Source organism: Equus caballus, chromosome 8 (assembly GCF_041296265.1).
Source record: "Equus caballus isolate H_3958 breed thoroughbred chromosome 8, TB-T2T, whole genome shotgun sequence".
Taxonomy (NCBI): Eukaryota; Metazoa; Chordata; class Mammalia; order Perissodactyla; family Equidae; genus Equus; species Equus caballus.
Genome location: NC_091691.1, coordinates 102,240,478 through 102,256,373, shown reverse-complemented (window position 1 = coordinate 102,256,373; position 15,896 = coordinate 102,240,478). Strand labels below are relative to the sequence as shown.

Below are 15,896 nucleotides of genomic sequence, written 5' to 3'. Positions count from 1 at the left end.
GATGAAATGAGAATGGAAGTAAAGCACTGACCAAGCTCTCAACAAATGGTAACTATTATTACTAAAGTTTTTCAGCCAAAATAATATTAAACCAATCTATATAATGGACTCCAACATAAAGTACATAAAATAAGATTTTTTTTTCACGTTTAATCTGCCATATTTTTATCCCGCTGAATTCTCAGCCCACATAAATCACTTAAGTAGCACTTCATTTGGAATGGGAAGGCCATTGAGAGAAGCCAGGATACTTTCAACCATATTTTCCATTGTCTGTCTTCTGGCTTGATGAGTTGCACTTCCAATGTGAGGTGTCAGAATGATGTTCTTTAACTTCAACAAAGGATGATCTCTGAAATACAGATTAATCAAGGAAAGCTATTCAGAGTTGTTTGGTTTTGTTTTTTTTTAAATTTTTTACTTTACCTTCTTCTCCCCAAAGCCCCCCAGTACATAGTTGTACATTTTAGTTGTGGGTCCTTTTGGTTGTGCTATGTAGGATGTTGCCTCAGCATGGCCTGATGAGCAGTGCCATGTCTGTGCCCAGGACCCAAACCAGCAAAACCTCAGGCCGCCAAAGTGGAGTGCACAAACTTAGCCACTCGGCCACAGGCCAGCCCTTTGTTTGGTCTCTTTAACTTCATATTCTTGTTTCATATCCCCACCTTGAGTTGGACAAGGCTATGGAAGGCCTCATGGTATACTCTAAATTACACCTAGGTATGATCACACTCATCTAACCCTAGTATGGGGGACCCAACATTTTTGGGTGCAAAACACGTGTTCTAACCACCAAGGCCATAACTACACAATGGTACAACGTGCATGGTGGATTGAACAACACTGACCCACAAGACACAAAAAGGCTTTAGGGTAAATAGGTGCTGGTCTAGGCATCATGGGACAAGCTGAGCATGTCTTTTTTTTTTTTCATTTTTTTTATTTTTCCTTTTTCTCCAAAAGCCCCCCCAGTACATAGTGGTGTATTTTTAGTTGTGGGTCCTTCTAGTTGTGGCATGTGGGATGCCACCTCAGCATGGCTTGATGAGCGGTGCCGTGTCCGTGCCCAGGATTCGAACTGGCGAAACCCCAGGCCGCCAAAGCAGCTCACAAACTTAACCACAGGGCTGGCCCCTTAGTGTGCCTTTAATGGGGAGTGACATTCAGAGAGGAAAGATTCATTAACTACAATTAGCAGATTAGAAGGAGTTCTCTTCCAGGAAGAAGGCAAATGATGGGAGTCAGCCTGAAAGAAAATGAGGTTTTAGTGAAGTGGGTCAGGTAGACTCAACCATAATGATGGATAACACTAAAATGCTGCATTGGGAAAGGGCTGTAACCTGACCCAACAGGGCCTCTTGACTATTTTAATACAGACAGAGGCCAAAGTAGTCATGTGCAATGACCCTCCTTCCTCAGGCTCAAGGGGCATGCTTTTGGGAAACTTATGGACCCCCAAACCTATGGAAGTTCTCTGGGGGTACTTGTAACTTCTATCAATGCACTATGACTGCCCCAACCCCTAGGACTGATGGAAGTAAGGCACACCCTGTAGCAGTTAGCAGGGTTAGGAACTATTCTGAAAAACACTCATGTCCTCCTCATAGGAAGGAGGTGGGCCCTACTATATAATAGCACATATTTGAGACCAGTCTCAGTATGAGGCTATGACCTGAGACAGGGTGACTGGCTTCCTTCCAACTGACTTGGAACCCAGAAATAACTGAGTCATGGCCAACAATACCTGTCCATAATAACTGGTGTATAGGCAAGAGCCAATCTGTTGAGAAGGCATAGCAAATATCTCTGTAATTGTTATTGATTTGTCATGTAATGAAACTGAATTGTACGGGGACCATATTGTGCTATGGTGTAACACTGACATTGTTGGTAAGATTTAGCTGCCTCATGTAAATAAGTCATATGATAATACTGGTACTGATGATCAATTGTATTGGGAGATGGAGTTAAAGCTTCCTCAGGGGGTAATACCAATGAGAAATGACTGGCCTGAGGAAAAACTGGATTTAGCAAAATATCAGCTAATTTATATACTAAATAGTGCTGCACAAGTTCATAACAAGGTACAAACAGTGGTAGATCAAGGGAGAAACAAGTAATCAAACTAGTACAAAAATACAAAAACTTTTGTAATGGCTTTATAGGATGGATTAGTTGTTTCTTTAAATTTATCCCTGCCCCACAGTGGCTCCTCCAAATGTCAGGCATAGTCATACCGATACTACTACTGTATCTGTCATATAGATACTGTAATAAATGTGGATGCTCCAATAAATATGTTTTGCTGTCAGATAGCACAGGCCAAGGGCCAAGGGGTGGCCTGTGTAGTAAAGGATTAACTCAGCAGGCAGGCTTGGAGTGCTCAAACCCTGACATTCCAGAGACAGAACTGGCCCTTGACTGGCCTCTAGCAGATAACCTCTGAGGCCTTGAGATATCCTGATATCCTGATAAGAGTGTCTTCTTATACTTGAGGTCTGGGCAAAGACAGTTTATGCTAACAATGTGATTTGTGGTGAATGCCTGTTTTTGTTAGCCTGGGGCCCTGGGCTACTCCGTATCAGTTTAATCTCTGGAGGGGCTGGAAACTAAATAGCTAATGTCAGACTTGTGGGCCCTCCATGCCTATGTAACTGTCCCCTTGACACCAAGGCTTAGGTGGTTAGAAATACCTCAGATATGTTGTCACACATCATTGCTGGAAGCAGTAAGTACTATCCATACAATCCACTGGGAAAGGACAACTGGAAACTTGTGCCTGCTTTCTCCTGGACTCTACCCTAAGCACTTTTTGCCTTTGCTGATTTTAATCTGTATCCTTTCACTGTAATAAACTAACTGTGATTATAAAAGCTTTTCTGAGTTCTGTGAGTCTTTCTAGCAAATCATTAAGCATGAAGGTGATCTTGGGGACTCCTGGCACTATTGGCAAATGAATTTTTTCTTTTAAAAATAATCTTGTAGTAAATCTTTTTATAAAGCAAAGAATGCTTATGTAGTATGACTAAATAATCCCAAATTTCCTACTTTTTAAATTTTTTTCACAGTAAGAGACAACAAAATGTCTCCCCCAAAAATCAAGATGAAAACTCAAACACATCTGAGAAAGATAATATACAGGTTACAAGTTAATATGAATATCTAAAGATTAAGTTATTCATAAAATAAGTGCTAAATCTCTTGGCCACAAAAATGACTTCACATGGGACAGTGGGAGTGCACCACCTATTGGGATAAAGGAAACTTTGGGATACAACCCTGGTATTTGCCCTTTGACTTGTTAGTGAGTCTAATAAAAAGTTCATTTTTGCAGAATAGGCAACAGGGATGATCACGTGACTTCTAGGTTTCCAAGTAAGTTGACAACTAAAATGTTCATGCTTAATTTGTATTGAAATTATTTTTTGATCTGGATTAGTGGTTCTCAAACATTTAGTCTCAGGACTTCTTTACACTCTTAAAAATTAAGAACTGCAAAGATCATTTGTTTATGTGGGTTATATCTATCAACATTTACTCTATTAGAAATTTAAACTGAAAAAATATTCATAATACAGAAGCACACATTTCATTAGCTGTCACAGTGATGACATAATCACATGTCATTAGTCTCCAGAAAACTCCACTGTACATTTGTGAGAGAACATGAGTGGAAAGGTAAATAACATCTTACATTATTATGAAAATAGTAATGACTTCACAGACCCTCTGAAAGGGTCTCCAGACTACATTTTGAGACACTGTTCTAAGTAAATTGTTTTTCTCAGAAATGTCTGTAAGTTCTATGGTCAATCTTGATGATTTTACATATTAAATCTGATTGTAACGTCAAACATTTAGCTGACAGTAATTTGCTTACCGGGTAGAAATCACAGCTGGAGGAGCCAAAGCTAGAAATAGCTAGTTTATTGAACAACAGCATCAAGATGCAAAATAAATGACAATCTAGGCTGCAGTCCTAACAGGCTGGAACATTGGGTCAAAACACACAAGCAAATGAAATTAAATAGAAGTAAATGTAGAATTCCACGTGTACTAAAAAAATAATTAAGGGAATAACAATTTCAATTTTAGTGGACTAAAAACTCACTGAGCTAAGGGTGCAAGGAGGCTTCCAGGAAACATGTGCCACGAACATGACCTTTGTGTAATTTCCTACGGTGGTCAAGCCACAGCGTGATATTGTGTTCAATTCTTAAGAGCACATTTTCAAAGGACCTTAAAAACTAAAGTGCTGGAAGACAGTAATATGACAAGTTGTCTGGAAATGCCATCATTTAGGCTACACTTGAAGGATATGGAGCTATTTAGCCTCAAAAAAAAGACTAATTTGAAAACGTAGTGGTTGTCTTAAAACACATGAAGGTTTGTAAAACAGAAGAACGATTGAAGTTACCCCCTGATGCTCCAGAGGGCAAACAGGGCCAACGGGTCAGGGGGCACTATTTCGGCTCGACGTGAGGAAGCCTGCCTGGTGCAGTCTCCGTCCACGGGTCTGCCGCCCGAGCGCCCTGAGCTCTGTTCGTGGAGGTGCTGAAGCAGAGGCCCGATCGTCTGCCAAACTGGACAGGTCACCAGAGGCCTGCTGAGCCCCGCCACGGCCAAGGCCCAGCAGCTCTGAGACTCACCGCGGCCGCAGACGCCAAAAGCGGGTGTCTGCGGACTGCCCCGCCCCTCCCGCATCGAGAGAACTGCGGTTCCGTCCCGCTTCATTACCTGGGCAGGGGCTCTGGGTACGTCACGTCCAGCGCTGCTGCTTTAATAACCCCGGTCTCAAGAGCTTCCATCAGTGCATCTTGATCGACCAACAGACCTGAGTTGATGAGACAGTTGTTCTGCAGCCATCAGTTAGGCAGCACACGGGAAAGACACTTTGGTCACATTAGCTACGATTCCAAACACATCCTGATTTTGTCAGAAGTCTGACAAACAGCAGTGAACTCCGTTCTGCCGATTCATTGTTAGACGTTGTGAGCCTTCCGTGTGCCAGGCAGTGCACTAAGCCTCAAAGATGCTGTCTCACTGAGTCCCCCAGTGACCAGCAAAGCCAATATTCATTTCACAGATGAGGAAACAGGCTCCTAGGTTATAAACTCACCCAAGGTCACACAGCGGCTAGCATGCTGACAACCTGGGATCTGAGCCCAGGTCTGCCTGAGCCTGGGCCGGTCTCACTTCACACCATCTCCCAAAACCACTGTAGGGTTCAAGCTGAGCCCCCCCAGTTTTATATGCACATTAAAAACTGAACAATCACAGACATGATCCATAACGGCCATTTCAAATACAAAATAGCAGGCCACATTTGAGCAGCAGAAGCTGAGAGAAACCCTTTCCTTCTAGCAGAGGCTGGCAAGGAGCCCAGCAATGAGGGTGTCTTCTTTCTGCTGACTGGCTGTGAGTGACCACCCTGCCAGCCAGGACACAGAGCACCCGTGGCTTGTCTGTGCCACCGTTGGAGAAGCCTCGTCCCAGGTCCTTCCTGGGGTGTTTGTTTTTCCAGAATCTTCACCACGTCCACTAGCCTCTGATATTACTGAGAGCACATAGTGCACTGTCCTTCCTGCTCATCTGGAGGGTCTGAACTTTCAGAGGACGCTCAGGCATTACTCGGCCCTGTGAGGTTTCATGGCAAGCACTGTTTTCCTTGTTTTACAGACGAGAGACACGTGTGGCTGTTGGTAGTGCCGGGCCTCACCTGTCCTCTGGCCCCCAACCCCGCAAAGGTGAGCCATCTGGAAGTTTGGCAGCACAGATCCTCACGTGTGCTGTCACTCGCAGTGTCCAGAGGGACTCTCTCTCTTATAAAGCCCACAGCAACCCACCACTACCTCCTGTACACAAAGGACCACGTAACGTCAAATAACCAAACTAACACTAAGGTATTTTTTAAAGTGAAGGCTCAGAAAACTCATCCCCACAAATCTTGCTTAATTACACCTAGAAGATTAAACTGTGATGCCCCTACCCCAAGGAGGGGCCCAAAGTTGGCTTTGAAAACCTCAATATTGTAGCATTCTCATTCTTTTTGTTACTAATTTGAGGTTCAAAATGATATGAAGACAAAAATCAGAAATATTTCTAAACAGAAAGTAAAATCTCATTAACTCACCACCCCACCAGGCTGAGTGGATGTTTCAGACCACGCAGCCATTCAGGAAAAAAGTTGACTAGACATGTCGAGAGAGCAGCCAGAGGGGTTTCTCCCACATGACTTTCCAGCCACACCATCCCACACACAGACAGTGGAGCAGGTACCTCTGCCAATGTTGACGAGAATTGCCGTGGGCTTCATCAGTCTTAGCTCCCTCCTCCCGATCAACCTCTGCGTCTGGGGCGTCAGGCTCACGGCCAACATGACAAAGTCCGATTGCTGAAGCAGGTCATCCAGCCTTTCACAGTAAGTGGCCCCAACAGCTTTCTCCTCTTCCAATTTCCTATGAAGGGAACAAGGAAGAAAAATCACGTTCTCTAGTCAGAAATTCATCAGGTTGCCACAGGAAGGAATTTCTCAGGGGAGTCAGGGAGTCGGTCTGTCCTCCCCTGGGCCCAGGAGGCCAGGACTCACCCATGGAAACCCCGTGGGTGCCTCCGGGTTCTCTGAGGCGAGACCTCAGTGTCTGCAGGATTTCCAGACAGACTGGAAGCTCCTTGAGGCCAGGAGCTTCCTCTCACTCATCTTAGAACTGCCAGAACCTGGTGCAAGCCGGATCGTGTGTCAAACAAGCTTTTAGCGGCGTCAGAGCATTGCTGAGTGTGGGTAAGCACATCAAAGTTTCCAGAAAAAAGACAAGCCAGGAGAGTGCCTAGGAGTGCCATCTCCTGAATAGAAAGCAAGGACCCAAGGGGCTGAGCAGGTGGGACTTTGTTTTGGTTTTGGTCTAATCTCAACGCCTGCTCCGGCCACCCCAGACAGCCGATTATTCAACTGAAATTCCAAGCTCCAGGAGGTCACAGCCTATCTGGTAGCCACCACTGCCACACAAATACGGGATACAAAATTATACAAGTTCTTTCCTAATACGTGTCTCCCCCGGGGGTGGCCTGGAAGAAAGATGAATGGAACGACCAGCACACCAGCTCCCTCCTGAGCACCCTGCCCACACTGCATACCTTGTCCTGGAAGAGCCCTGGCCTCTGCATTTGCCCTCTCTTCGCACTGAAAGTCGTGACACCTACCTAAGTCTCTCCGCTGTCCACCGTGCACACACAGGGACTGAGAAAGGGGAACAGCTTTGATCTAAAACCTTTCCAGCTCACCATGCCTCCAGGAATCTCTCATCAGCCAGAATCTACTCCATGTGCAATGCAAAGCCGCTAAATGGTTGTGAACAAAGTTCAAGAGTGGACATGAGCAGCCCCTTAGGAGGACGTGTATTTCAGGTGAGAAAGGATGTGGCTGGAGCCTGGTGGCATTGATAAAGACAGAACGAACAGGCAGCTTTGAGGATTGTTTTAGACACAGAATCAACCGGACTGGGTGTCAGGCTGAATGCTGCTAGAGGTGGACAGAGAAATTGCATATGAAAGGAGGTGGGTTTCAGACTGAATGACTGACTCCATGAGCGTATACCTCAGTACTTAAGAAACCAGTGGGTGTGGACAGCACATCCCAAGATCAAAAAAATCACTTTAGAAATAAAAACACAATCGTGAGTTAAAAATCTCTTTTCTTTCTGGTGAAGTTTTGAAAAGAAGTCATATTCACATTTCTAGGTAACAATAAAAATACTACCATGTCTTTCTTGACCATCAACCCTACTTTTTGGAGAGAAAGAGTAGGGGAGTCTTCTGAAAAATGGAGGGATAACATACCCAAACCTTATTTAAGGCAGTGATGGTATAAGTTCTGCTTAGTTAATTTCAAGTCCATTTTCTGAATTTTACCTGCATTTCCGATTGTGATACAGAATCTTCATTTCAAAGGCTTTGGCTCTCTGAGCAATCTTATAGCCAATGTTGCCCATGCCAATGATTCCTAGAGTGGCCCCCGTCACTTCTTGACCCATAAAGTTTGTAGGAAAGTTCTCTGTATCTGGTGAAATAGCCAACCGGTAACCTAGAACATACAAGGTACAAAGTGGGCAGCAGGGATGGCACCATACACAGAAACCCCACAAGCCTGACTAGGACCTTCTGACAAAGAGATGAGGGGAGAGGATGCCTGCGGGGACCGTGGGCACTCACGCATTGCTATCTGACAGCAAGCCAACGTTTCTGAAACGGGTGAATGACAAGAACAAATGGCAGTCTCCTCATAACTAAACCAGCCTCCTGGTAGAATGCTTTAAAACAGCAAATCCTTTCACATTAAGAAAGGATTTCTGGTTAAAATTTGTTGGTTTTGGTGTGTGCATGTGTGACCATCTGTGTATGAAATGTGAGCATCTGTACATATATGTGCGTGTGTCATGTAAGTGTGTATGCGCGTGAACCAGCATGCAGACACAGACAGAACCTGTTTCTTGCTTCTCTTTCCTCAAGCCCCTCCACAACAAAACTCCATCAGGAGTGGGGGCCGAGTCTGGAACTGCAACACTGCCTTTTCTGGGGGTGTGCCCAGAGACGTCCTGTGTGTAGAGAGGTGGGAATCCACCTACCCACTTGTAGGCCTACACCCCAGGGTAGTATGCTGACCGGCCAAAGAATGACCCCAAGGGCATGTCTATAGTGGTGCTGAAGTCACTTCACAGCACACGATTACTGCCTGTTCCATGATGGGCGGAATCTGGTGGGGGAGAACAGGGCTGCCATCAGACAGACTGTGGGACCACATGTGCCTGGGCACCAGGCTTGGGCATGAAATAGGTGGCAAATGACCAAGAGTGGCTCCAGGTCCCAAGTACAACAAAGTCCTTGACTCGGTGGGAAGAAATCAGGGCCAGAAAAAGACCTGTGGTTTGAAGATGAGATGATTTTATCACGTGTGTTATTAAATATCTGTCACCTGACTCTTTGGAAAACCAGCGTCTCCAATGGCCACTTACCTTCCACTAGTCTCCGAGCTGCCGCCAGCAGCAAGGCCATCCCCAGGTCTGCCGTGGGGCTGGAAACAGCGTGTGGTGTGTTGGCCACCTTCACACCAAAGCTGGCAATGAGCTTCCGGTCCAGGTGATCCAGGCCTGCTCCTGAACTGGCAATGATCTTCAAGGAGGGCAGGCTCTGCAGGAGCTCCAGGTCAACAGCTGGCTTTCCACCCCAGATATAGACGGCTTGGATCTTTGGACCAAACTGTGTTTTATTTTCTAAAAATTCTTGCATGGTAATGAGATTAAAGTGTTTCTGCAGATCTCCAACATGATCCTCACATATACAACATGGTCCTTCAAACCCAGACACCAGAACTCCAGGTAGGTCCTGATTTCCCATGGCCTGCAGAAAGACAAACGTGGTTTCTGAAGAGCGCCCCTAAGAGCCCAACTCAGATGCGCTTCTGCTACTCTTCAGGTTTTCTGAACTACAACAGGACTGTAATTCATTTTATTTCCTGGACAAATTCCTATAAAACCTGAAAAGCAACAGACCCAGAGCCCGAAGGTACCAATGTCTCCATCACACCCGCTTTCCCCTCTCTCTAACCTGGGGCTTCACTTCCGCCCTTCAGCTGTGCTGGCAGCCTGTGACTGGCAGCCTGTGAGCTGGTCTCCAATGACCCCCTCCCAGTAATCTCACCTTTGGGTGACCTCAACCCTGGAGTGCGCTTCTAGTTACCCGAAACACGGCAGAAGCAACAGGAGGTCACTGCTCTTGCTCGCGCTCTCCCCCTCTTTCCTGGAGGAAGCCAGGGGTCACGCTGGAGGCGGCGCCATGCAGAGGCCCAGGTGAGGGAGTCAGGGAGCCGACACCCAGTGAGCCTCGAGACAGCGCCCTGGCCCACACCTTGATGACAGTTTTGTGAGAGCCTAAGCCAGAATCACCCGGGTAAGCCGCTCTTGGGTTCCTGACCCTAAGACCTGGGAGATAATAGATGTTTATTTTCCCCAGCCACCAAAATTTAGGGTAATTTGCTACATATGCAGCAATAAATAATGAATAAAACTGACCATTTTTTATTGTGAAAGTAAAAGATATTTGTTATTATCTGTCAAATGAATTAAATAAAGTTTTATGTTCCTTGTTCCTAATTAAAAATAAGGTATTTTTAACATTTTATAGCTTTCCTCCAAAAAGAAATATATCAAAAGAAAAACACTCCTGTTGTTTTTCAGGAGTTGAGGCCAATGAATGCATTTTATCTTTGGGTCATGAACTTAGCAAAAAATGTTTAAAATTTATTCAAAGCACAGGGTGTAACTCGTTTAAAAAATCCTTGCATTTACTTTTTTTTTTTTTTTAAAGATTTTATTTTTCCTTTTCCTCCCCAAAGCCCCCTGGTACATAGTTGCATATTTTCAGTTGTGAGTCCTTTTAGTTGTGGTATGTGGGACGCCGCCTCAGCATGGCTCGGTGAGCAGTGCCATGTCTGCACCGCACCCAGGATTTGAACCAGTGAAACCCTGGGCCACCAAAGCGGAGCGCACGAACTTAACCACTTGGCCATGGGGCCGGCCCTTTTGCATTTACTTTTTGGACTTTGAGTAAAAGAGTTTTTTCAATGGGGATCAGCCCCATGGCTGAGCGGTTAAGTTCACGGGCTCTGCTTTGATGGCCCAGGGTTTCCTAGGTTCAGATCCTGGGTGTGGACATGGCACTGCTCCTTAGGCCATGCTGAGGCGGCATCCCACATGAAACAACTAGACTAAAATATACAACTATGTACTGGGGGGATTTGGGGAGAAAAAGCAATTTTAAAAAAAAAGAGCTTTATCAAGATAAGAAGACTTAGTTTATGTCCACAGAGAGGAGGCTCAATTCCTGACAGCTCTATCATTGACATCCCCGGTTATAGAGCAATGGTACATGCCCATCCCCTCATTATTGTCACTGGTTGTATATGGAAAAGACTGGAGACTCTCCAGGTGACTCGTGGCTGCTCCAAATGTTACAAGGGAGCAAGATTCCCAGTCAGGAGAGATGCAGTAACAGCGATGGGAGCGCTGGGCGGATTTGAGCTCACTCCTTTCTCTGTCTGTCTCTCTTCACAAACACCAAACTTCACCATCTGCAGTCACAGGCCAGGAGTCCAGCAAAGCAGCTTGAGACAGGGAGCCAGACCCCCAGCAACAGCTTCCTGAGAAGGAGCAGAAGCACTCTTTGCTGCTGGTGCTGAGCCCTGTGCTCAGGGGGTGGGCTTGGGTTCAGGCATAGCTCTGTGGCTGGTCAAAGGTCTCCCAGCCTTCCTGAGTTCCTGGGGAAACTGGAGTACCAAAAGCAAGGAGTGATTTCCAGCTGCACCCTAAGATCACATTTCTTTCTCTTCCCCTAATTTCTGTAGGGACAGGGCTAAGTGGACATGCCTCAGGGAGGTGTCCTAAAGGGACAGTATTAACATGACGGAGAGGCTGGGAACATTCCGACAATGAAGGAACACTCGACCAACTAGTGTATTATTAGGCAACTGCATTTTGTCCAAGTCAAAAGAAATTTGGAAAAATCAAAAATTTTACACTTTGTTTTTGGCTAACAGAATGATAGCTCAGACACATACATTTTCCAAATGCCATGTGCATTTTCCTTACGTTATTCAATTTGAACTGGTAAAACATTAAAAATTAGTTATTTTCTTCTTGCAAAATGATTGCTTAATTTAAAAGAGAAAAGATAGAATGGCTATAATAACCAAGACAAAAAATAACAAATGTTGAGGAGGGTGTGGAGAAAAGGGAACCCTCATACACTGCTGGTGGGAATGCAAACTGGTGCAGCCACTATGGAAAATAGTATGGAGCTTTCTCAAAAAACTAAAATTAGAAATACCATATGACCCAGCTATCCCACTACTAGATAACTATCCAGAGAACTTGAAATCAACAATACAAAGAGAGCTATGCATCCCTATGTTCATAGCAGCACTATTCACAATAGCCAAGACATGGAAGCTGCCCAAGTGCCCATGGACCAATCATCAGATAAAGAAGAGTTGGCATATATATAAATGGAATACTACTCAGCCATAAAAAAGAGAAAATCGTCCCATTTGCAACAACAAGGATGGACCTTGAGGATATTATGTTAAGCAAAATAAGTCAGACAGAATAAGACAACACCATCTGATTTCACTCATATGTGGAAGATAAACAAATGCATGGAAAAAGAGAACTATTTAGTGGTTACCAGGAGGAAGGGAGGTGGGGGGTGGGCACAGGGGGTGAAGGGGCGCACCTATATGGTGACTGACCAATAATAATGTACAACTGAAATATCACAATGTTGTAAACTATCATAACCTCATTTTAAAAGAATTAATTTTAAAAAAGAGAGAGAAAAGAATCTTACTTTTGTTGAAATTGCCTTCAACAAACCCAAGGCTCTAAATTCAAGATTTTCTTCTTGTAAAGTCCCTATAAAATTGAGACCCAGAAAGAAAAATAAAGTAGAATGAACTTCCAACAGCTTCTTTCAAAGAAAAGTAAGATGATGTTCATATAGTACTCAGGAGAGAAAGGAGCAGAGGGAGGCACGCAGGTTCACTGGTCCTGAAGCAACCGGTGCTCCCTTGTGACTGCTGTGCTAGAGCCTGGGTACAGAGAAGGATGGAGCCGGGAGGAGCACGGGTTACACAATTCCAGGCACATGTCGCCTTACAACAGACACACTTAATGGAGGGGTTCTGAGAACTGTGTCATTAGGCAATTGTGTTGCCATGTGAACACTAGTGAACTTACACAAACCTAGATGGTGTGGCCTACTACACACCTAGGCTATGTGGGGAAGCAGAAATTGCCACCCCAAAATATGTCCCTTTGGCATAAAAATTGGTTTAGGCTGGTTATTTTTTTAAGAAACAGTAGAGATGGGAGAAGCTCTGAAAACCAAGTAGAAGTTACCCTTTTCTAAGAGACATGTACATTTGTAAAGGAAACCGCCACGTGTAAGCGTGTCTCCCTCCTTGTACCAGTAAGAGGGGGATGGCTCTAAATCTCTAGAAACTCTCGTCATCAATGGATAAGGCAAGGACTAAAATCTACATAACAATCCTACCCTTGTTTACTGTGCTTTCCCTGGTCAGCTCCCATAACTGACTCTCCACCTCAACATCATCTTTTATCTTTCGCTGAAGATGGTACAGGGTGATGGCTTCTGCCATATTGCTAAGTTATGGGTCTCTCCCATGTATATAGGAGGTACACATGTTATTAACTTTTTGTTTGATTTTCCCCTGTTAATCTGCCTCATGTCAACTTCTTAGACCAGCCAGAACTTTAGAAAGGTAGAAGAAAATTTCTCCTCCCTGACAGTTATATGGTACTAATCTCATGGGACCACCGTCGAACATATAGCCCGCCACTGACCAAAAAGTCGTTATGCGGTGCATGACTATACAGGAGAACTAGTTCAATTGGCAGAAGAGGGAGGGGGTCGGAGTAAAGAATATATTTTTAATTTAAAAAGCAAAAACAAGCGGCCAGGCCCATGCCTGAGTGGTTAAGTTCGCACGCTCCACTTCAGCAGCCCAGAGTTTCATCAGTTCAGATCCTGGGCACAGACCTAGCACCACTCATCGAGCCATGCTGAGGCAGCACCCCACATAGCAAAGCCAGAAGGACCTACAACTAGAATATTCAACTACGTACTGGGGGACTTTGGGGAGAAGAAGAAGAAGGAAAAAAAAAGATTGACAACAGATTTTAGCTCAGGCGCCAATCTTTAAAAATAAAAAACAAAAAAAAAACCCCCGAGAAACATAAAAACCAAATGCAACCACTAAAAACATGTTTTAGTTTTTGAGACAGAAAGAAAAACAACAAAGATGGAGTGAGGGCAGTACAGACGTATGAGAACAGAGCAGGAGGAAGTGCAGACGAGGAAGCTGGGCTGTGGGTTCAGGCCCACTGCTCTGCTTGGCTGTGTTTCTCTCTGAAACTCACTTTCATCCAACCCAAAATGAGGGTAACAGACAGCCTTGCACGGTGGCCCTGATAACACGCAGTGAGATAACATGCAGAGCTCAGAGAACCAACTCTAAGCTTTCAAGGAATGGGAGTTACTAATGTTTAAATCTGAACAATTTAGATATTTACCCAAGTCTCTAAAAAAAAATGAAGAAACTACACCAAAGGAGACTGGATTCATAAAACAAAGTAAAATTTCTTAAAATCCTCTTTCATCATGCTCTTCCTCTCTTAATATTTGACAGGTGAGTCCAACATCCCCCAAAATCATCCTCACTTCCCCAACGTGCCAAGAGTTGCCTCAAACCAGCACCAGCTGGCTTTTATCTTCCCTTCTGTCAAATCTGTCCTCCTCTTTCTCCAAACCTTTCATAAGTCCTTGTCTCACCTACCAGTAGTTCTCTGCCCTCCATGAGTATAAAATCAAAGTTGTTTGTTCTCTGTCCTCCACATAGACCCCCCGCCCAGATTCTGCACAAGAGGCTCAGAAAACAGGCTGGAAAAAAGAATTCTCCATAATGAGGGGTAGGTGATGCCATGGTTAGCCCCTCTGCCTTATCATCCTTAGCATGACCTTCTGGATTTGACAGAAAATTATCTAATCAGCACATGACTGGATAAGGGGACCTCAAAGATTAAGAAATGCCAAAGGGCTGACAGAGTCCAAAGGCCTGCTGGCACCTTTTACGTGAGGTTTCCCCAGTCACCAGGAATCAACAAATCCAGCATAATTTAAAATCAGTACTATTACAATGTGTCTCAGCAAAACCAGGTGCTGCTCACCTAAGAAATGGACGGTCGCAGCTTGCTAAAATCAAAGAAAAGAAAGACAAAAAACGGATTCCTGTAAGAAAGTAAACTATGAACTAAAATCTGATGTGGGAGCTTGGATCTTACCCATTTAAAGCTTAATCTGCTATTGCCTAGAGCTTAGGAAAACAAATACCTGTCCAAATTGACGCGTAGGTTCGGGCAGAGTCCCTGGAACCGCCTTAAGCCCTTCTCGCACGAGGCACGTATAAACACCGACGTTGAGTTGGCCTTGTTAAATCTTTTAGGATCGTCCAATGTGGGTCCGCGTGGGTCCTGGGATTCTAATGCGGCCCACCTGTCCCAGGTGAGGTCCGAGTCACAGCCACATCACACACCGCCCAGTCTCCGGCCCACGCCGCGACATCATAGGGGCACATTGACCTTTTAAAAGGACCCCAGATTTAAGGGACGCTGTAGTAGACCGCGACCTCTCGGGCACAGCCTGGCAGCAAACGCCAGGGCCAAAGAGCACAGTGACCTCTCAGCCGCCGAGCCTGCGCCTGACTCCGCCGGCCACGCCCACAACCTCGCCCCGCCCCCGACTAGGCCACGCCCTCTCCCGCGCCACATGGACCCGCTCACGCCCCCCACGTTAGCGCCTTGGTGGCCGACGCAGACAGCGAAAGTCGCGGCGGGACTGCGCTTGCGTGTGGCGGCCTGGAAGAGGTTGGTTGCGGTGGTGGCGGCGACACAGGGCGGTGAGGCAATCAGAGGTGCACCCCACTTCGGAACATTCAGGAAGCCCCTGGGCCGCAGTGGGGTCGTCGGTGTGTGAGGCCTGTGCGGCGGGGAAGGTTGCGGGTGTGTACCGGGGCGGCGGTGGGCGGGGCCCTGGAGACCGTCGAGGGTGTGGCTTGGAGGGCCCGGGGCGGCGGTGGGCGGAGCTGTGGAGACCGTCGAGGGTGTGGCTTGGAGGGTCCGGGAAGGCGGTGGGCGGAGCTGTGGAGACCGTCGGGGGTGTGGCTTGGAGGGTCCGGGAAGGCGGTGGGCGGAGCTGTGGAGACCGTCGGGGGTGTGGCTTGGAGGGTCCGGGGCGGCGGTGGGCGGAGCTTGGAGACCGTCGAGGGTGTG

The 15,896-nt window shown here is 45.9% G+C and overlaps 2 protein-coding genes across 4 annotated transcripts in view; one reads left to right on the top strand and one right to left on the bottom strand.

Annotated features, from left to right (window-relative positions):
- Nucleotides 1–162: 162 nt before the first annotated feature.
- On the bottom strand, nt 163–15,571 carry LOC100146447 (probable 2-ketogluconate reductase). The gene is made up of 6 exons (XM_001915484.5): nt 14,959–15,571; nt 9,009–9,393; nt 7,909–8,080; nt 6,280–6,458; nt 4,738–4,834; nt 163–352 (listed from the first exon to the last, which is right to left on the bottom strand). The coding sequence occupies exons 2-6, from the start codon at nt 9,388–9,390 to the stop codon at nt 196–198; spliced, it is 987 nt and encodes a 328-aa protein (XP_001915519.1). The 5' UTR covers nt 9,391–9,393; nt 14,959–15,571; the 3' UTR covers nt 163–195.
- Nucleotides 15,328–15,896, top strand: part of TXNL4A (thioredoxin like 4A) — a 28,475-nt gene continuing 27,906 nt past the window's right edge. Inside the window, exon 1 of one of the 3 annotated variants that reach the window (XM_070275060.1) lies at nt 15,328–15,491. The gene's annotated coding sequence lies outside the window, so the exon portion shown is untranslated. The remainder of the gene's footprint in view (nt 15,492–15,896) is intronic. The other 2 variants (XM_070275058.1, XM_070275057.1) reach the window with 2 other exon arrangements.

Excerpts from the sequence above, each read along its gene's own strand:
- LOC100146447 (XM_001915484.5), bottom strand. The coding sequence starts at position 9,390 with ATGGGAAATCAGGACCTACCTGGAGTTCTGGTGTCTGGGTTTGAAGGA. Across the intron at positions 8,081-9,008 it reads AGCTCGGAGACTAGTGGAAG|GTTACCGGTTGGCTATTTCA; the intron begins GTAAGTGGCCAT and ends TGTATGTTCTAG. Across the intron at positions 353-4,737 it reads TACCCAGAGCCCCTGCCCAG|AGATCATCCTTTGTTGAAGT; the intron begins GTAATGAAGCGG and ends TCTGTATTTCAG.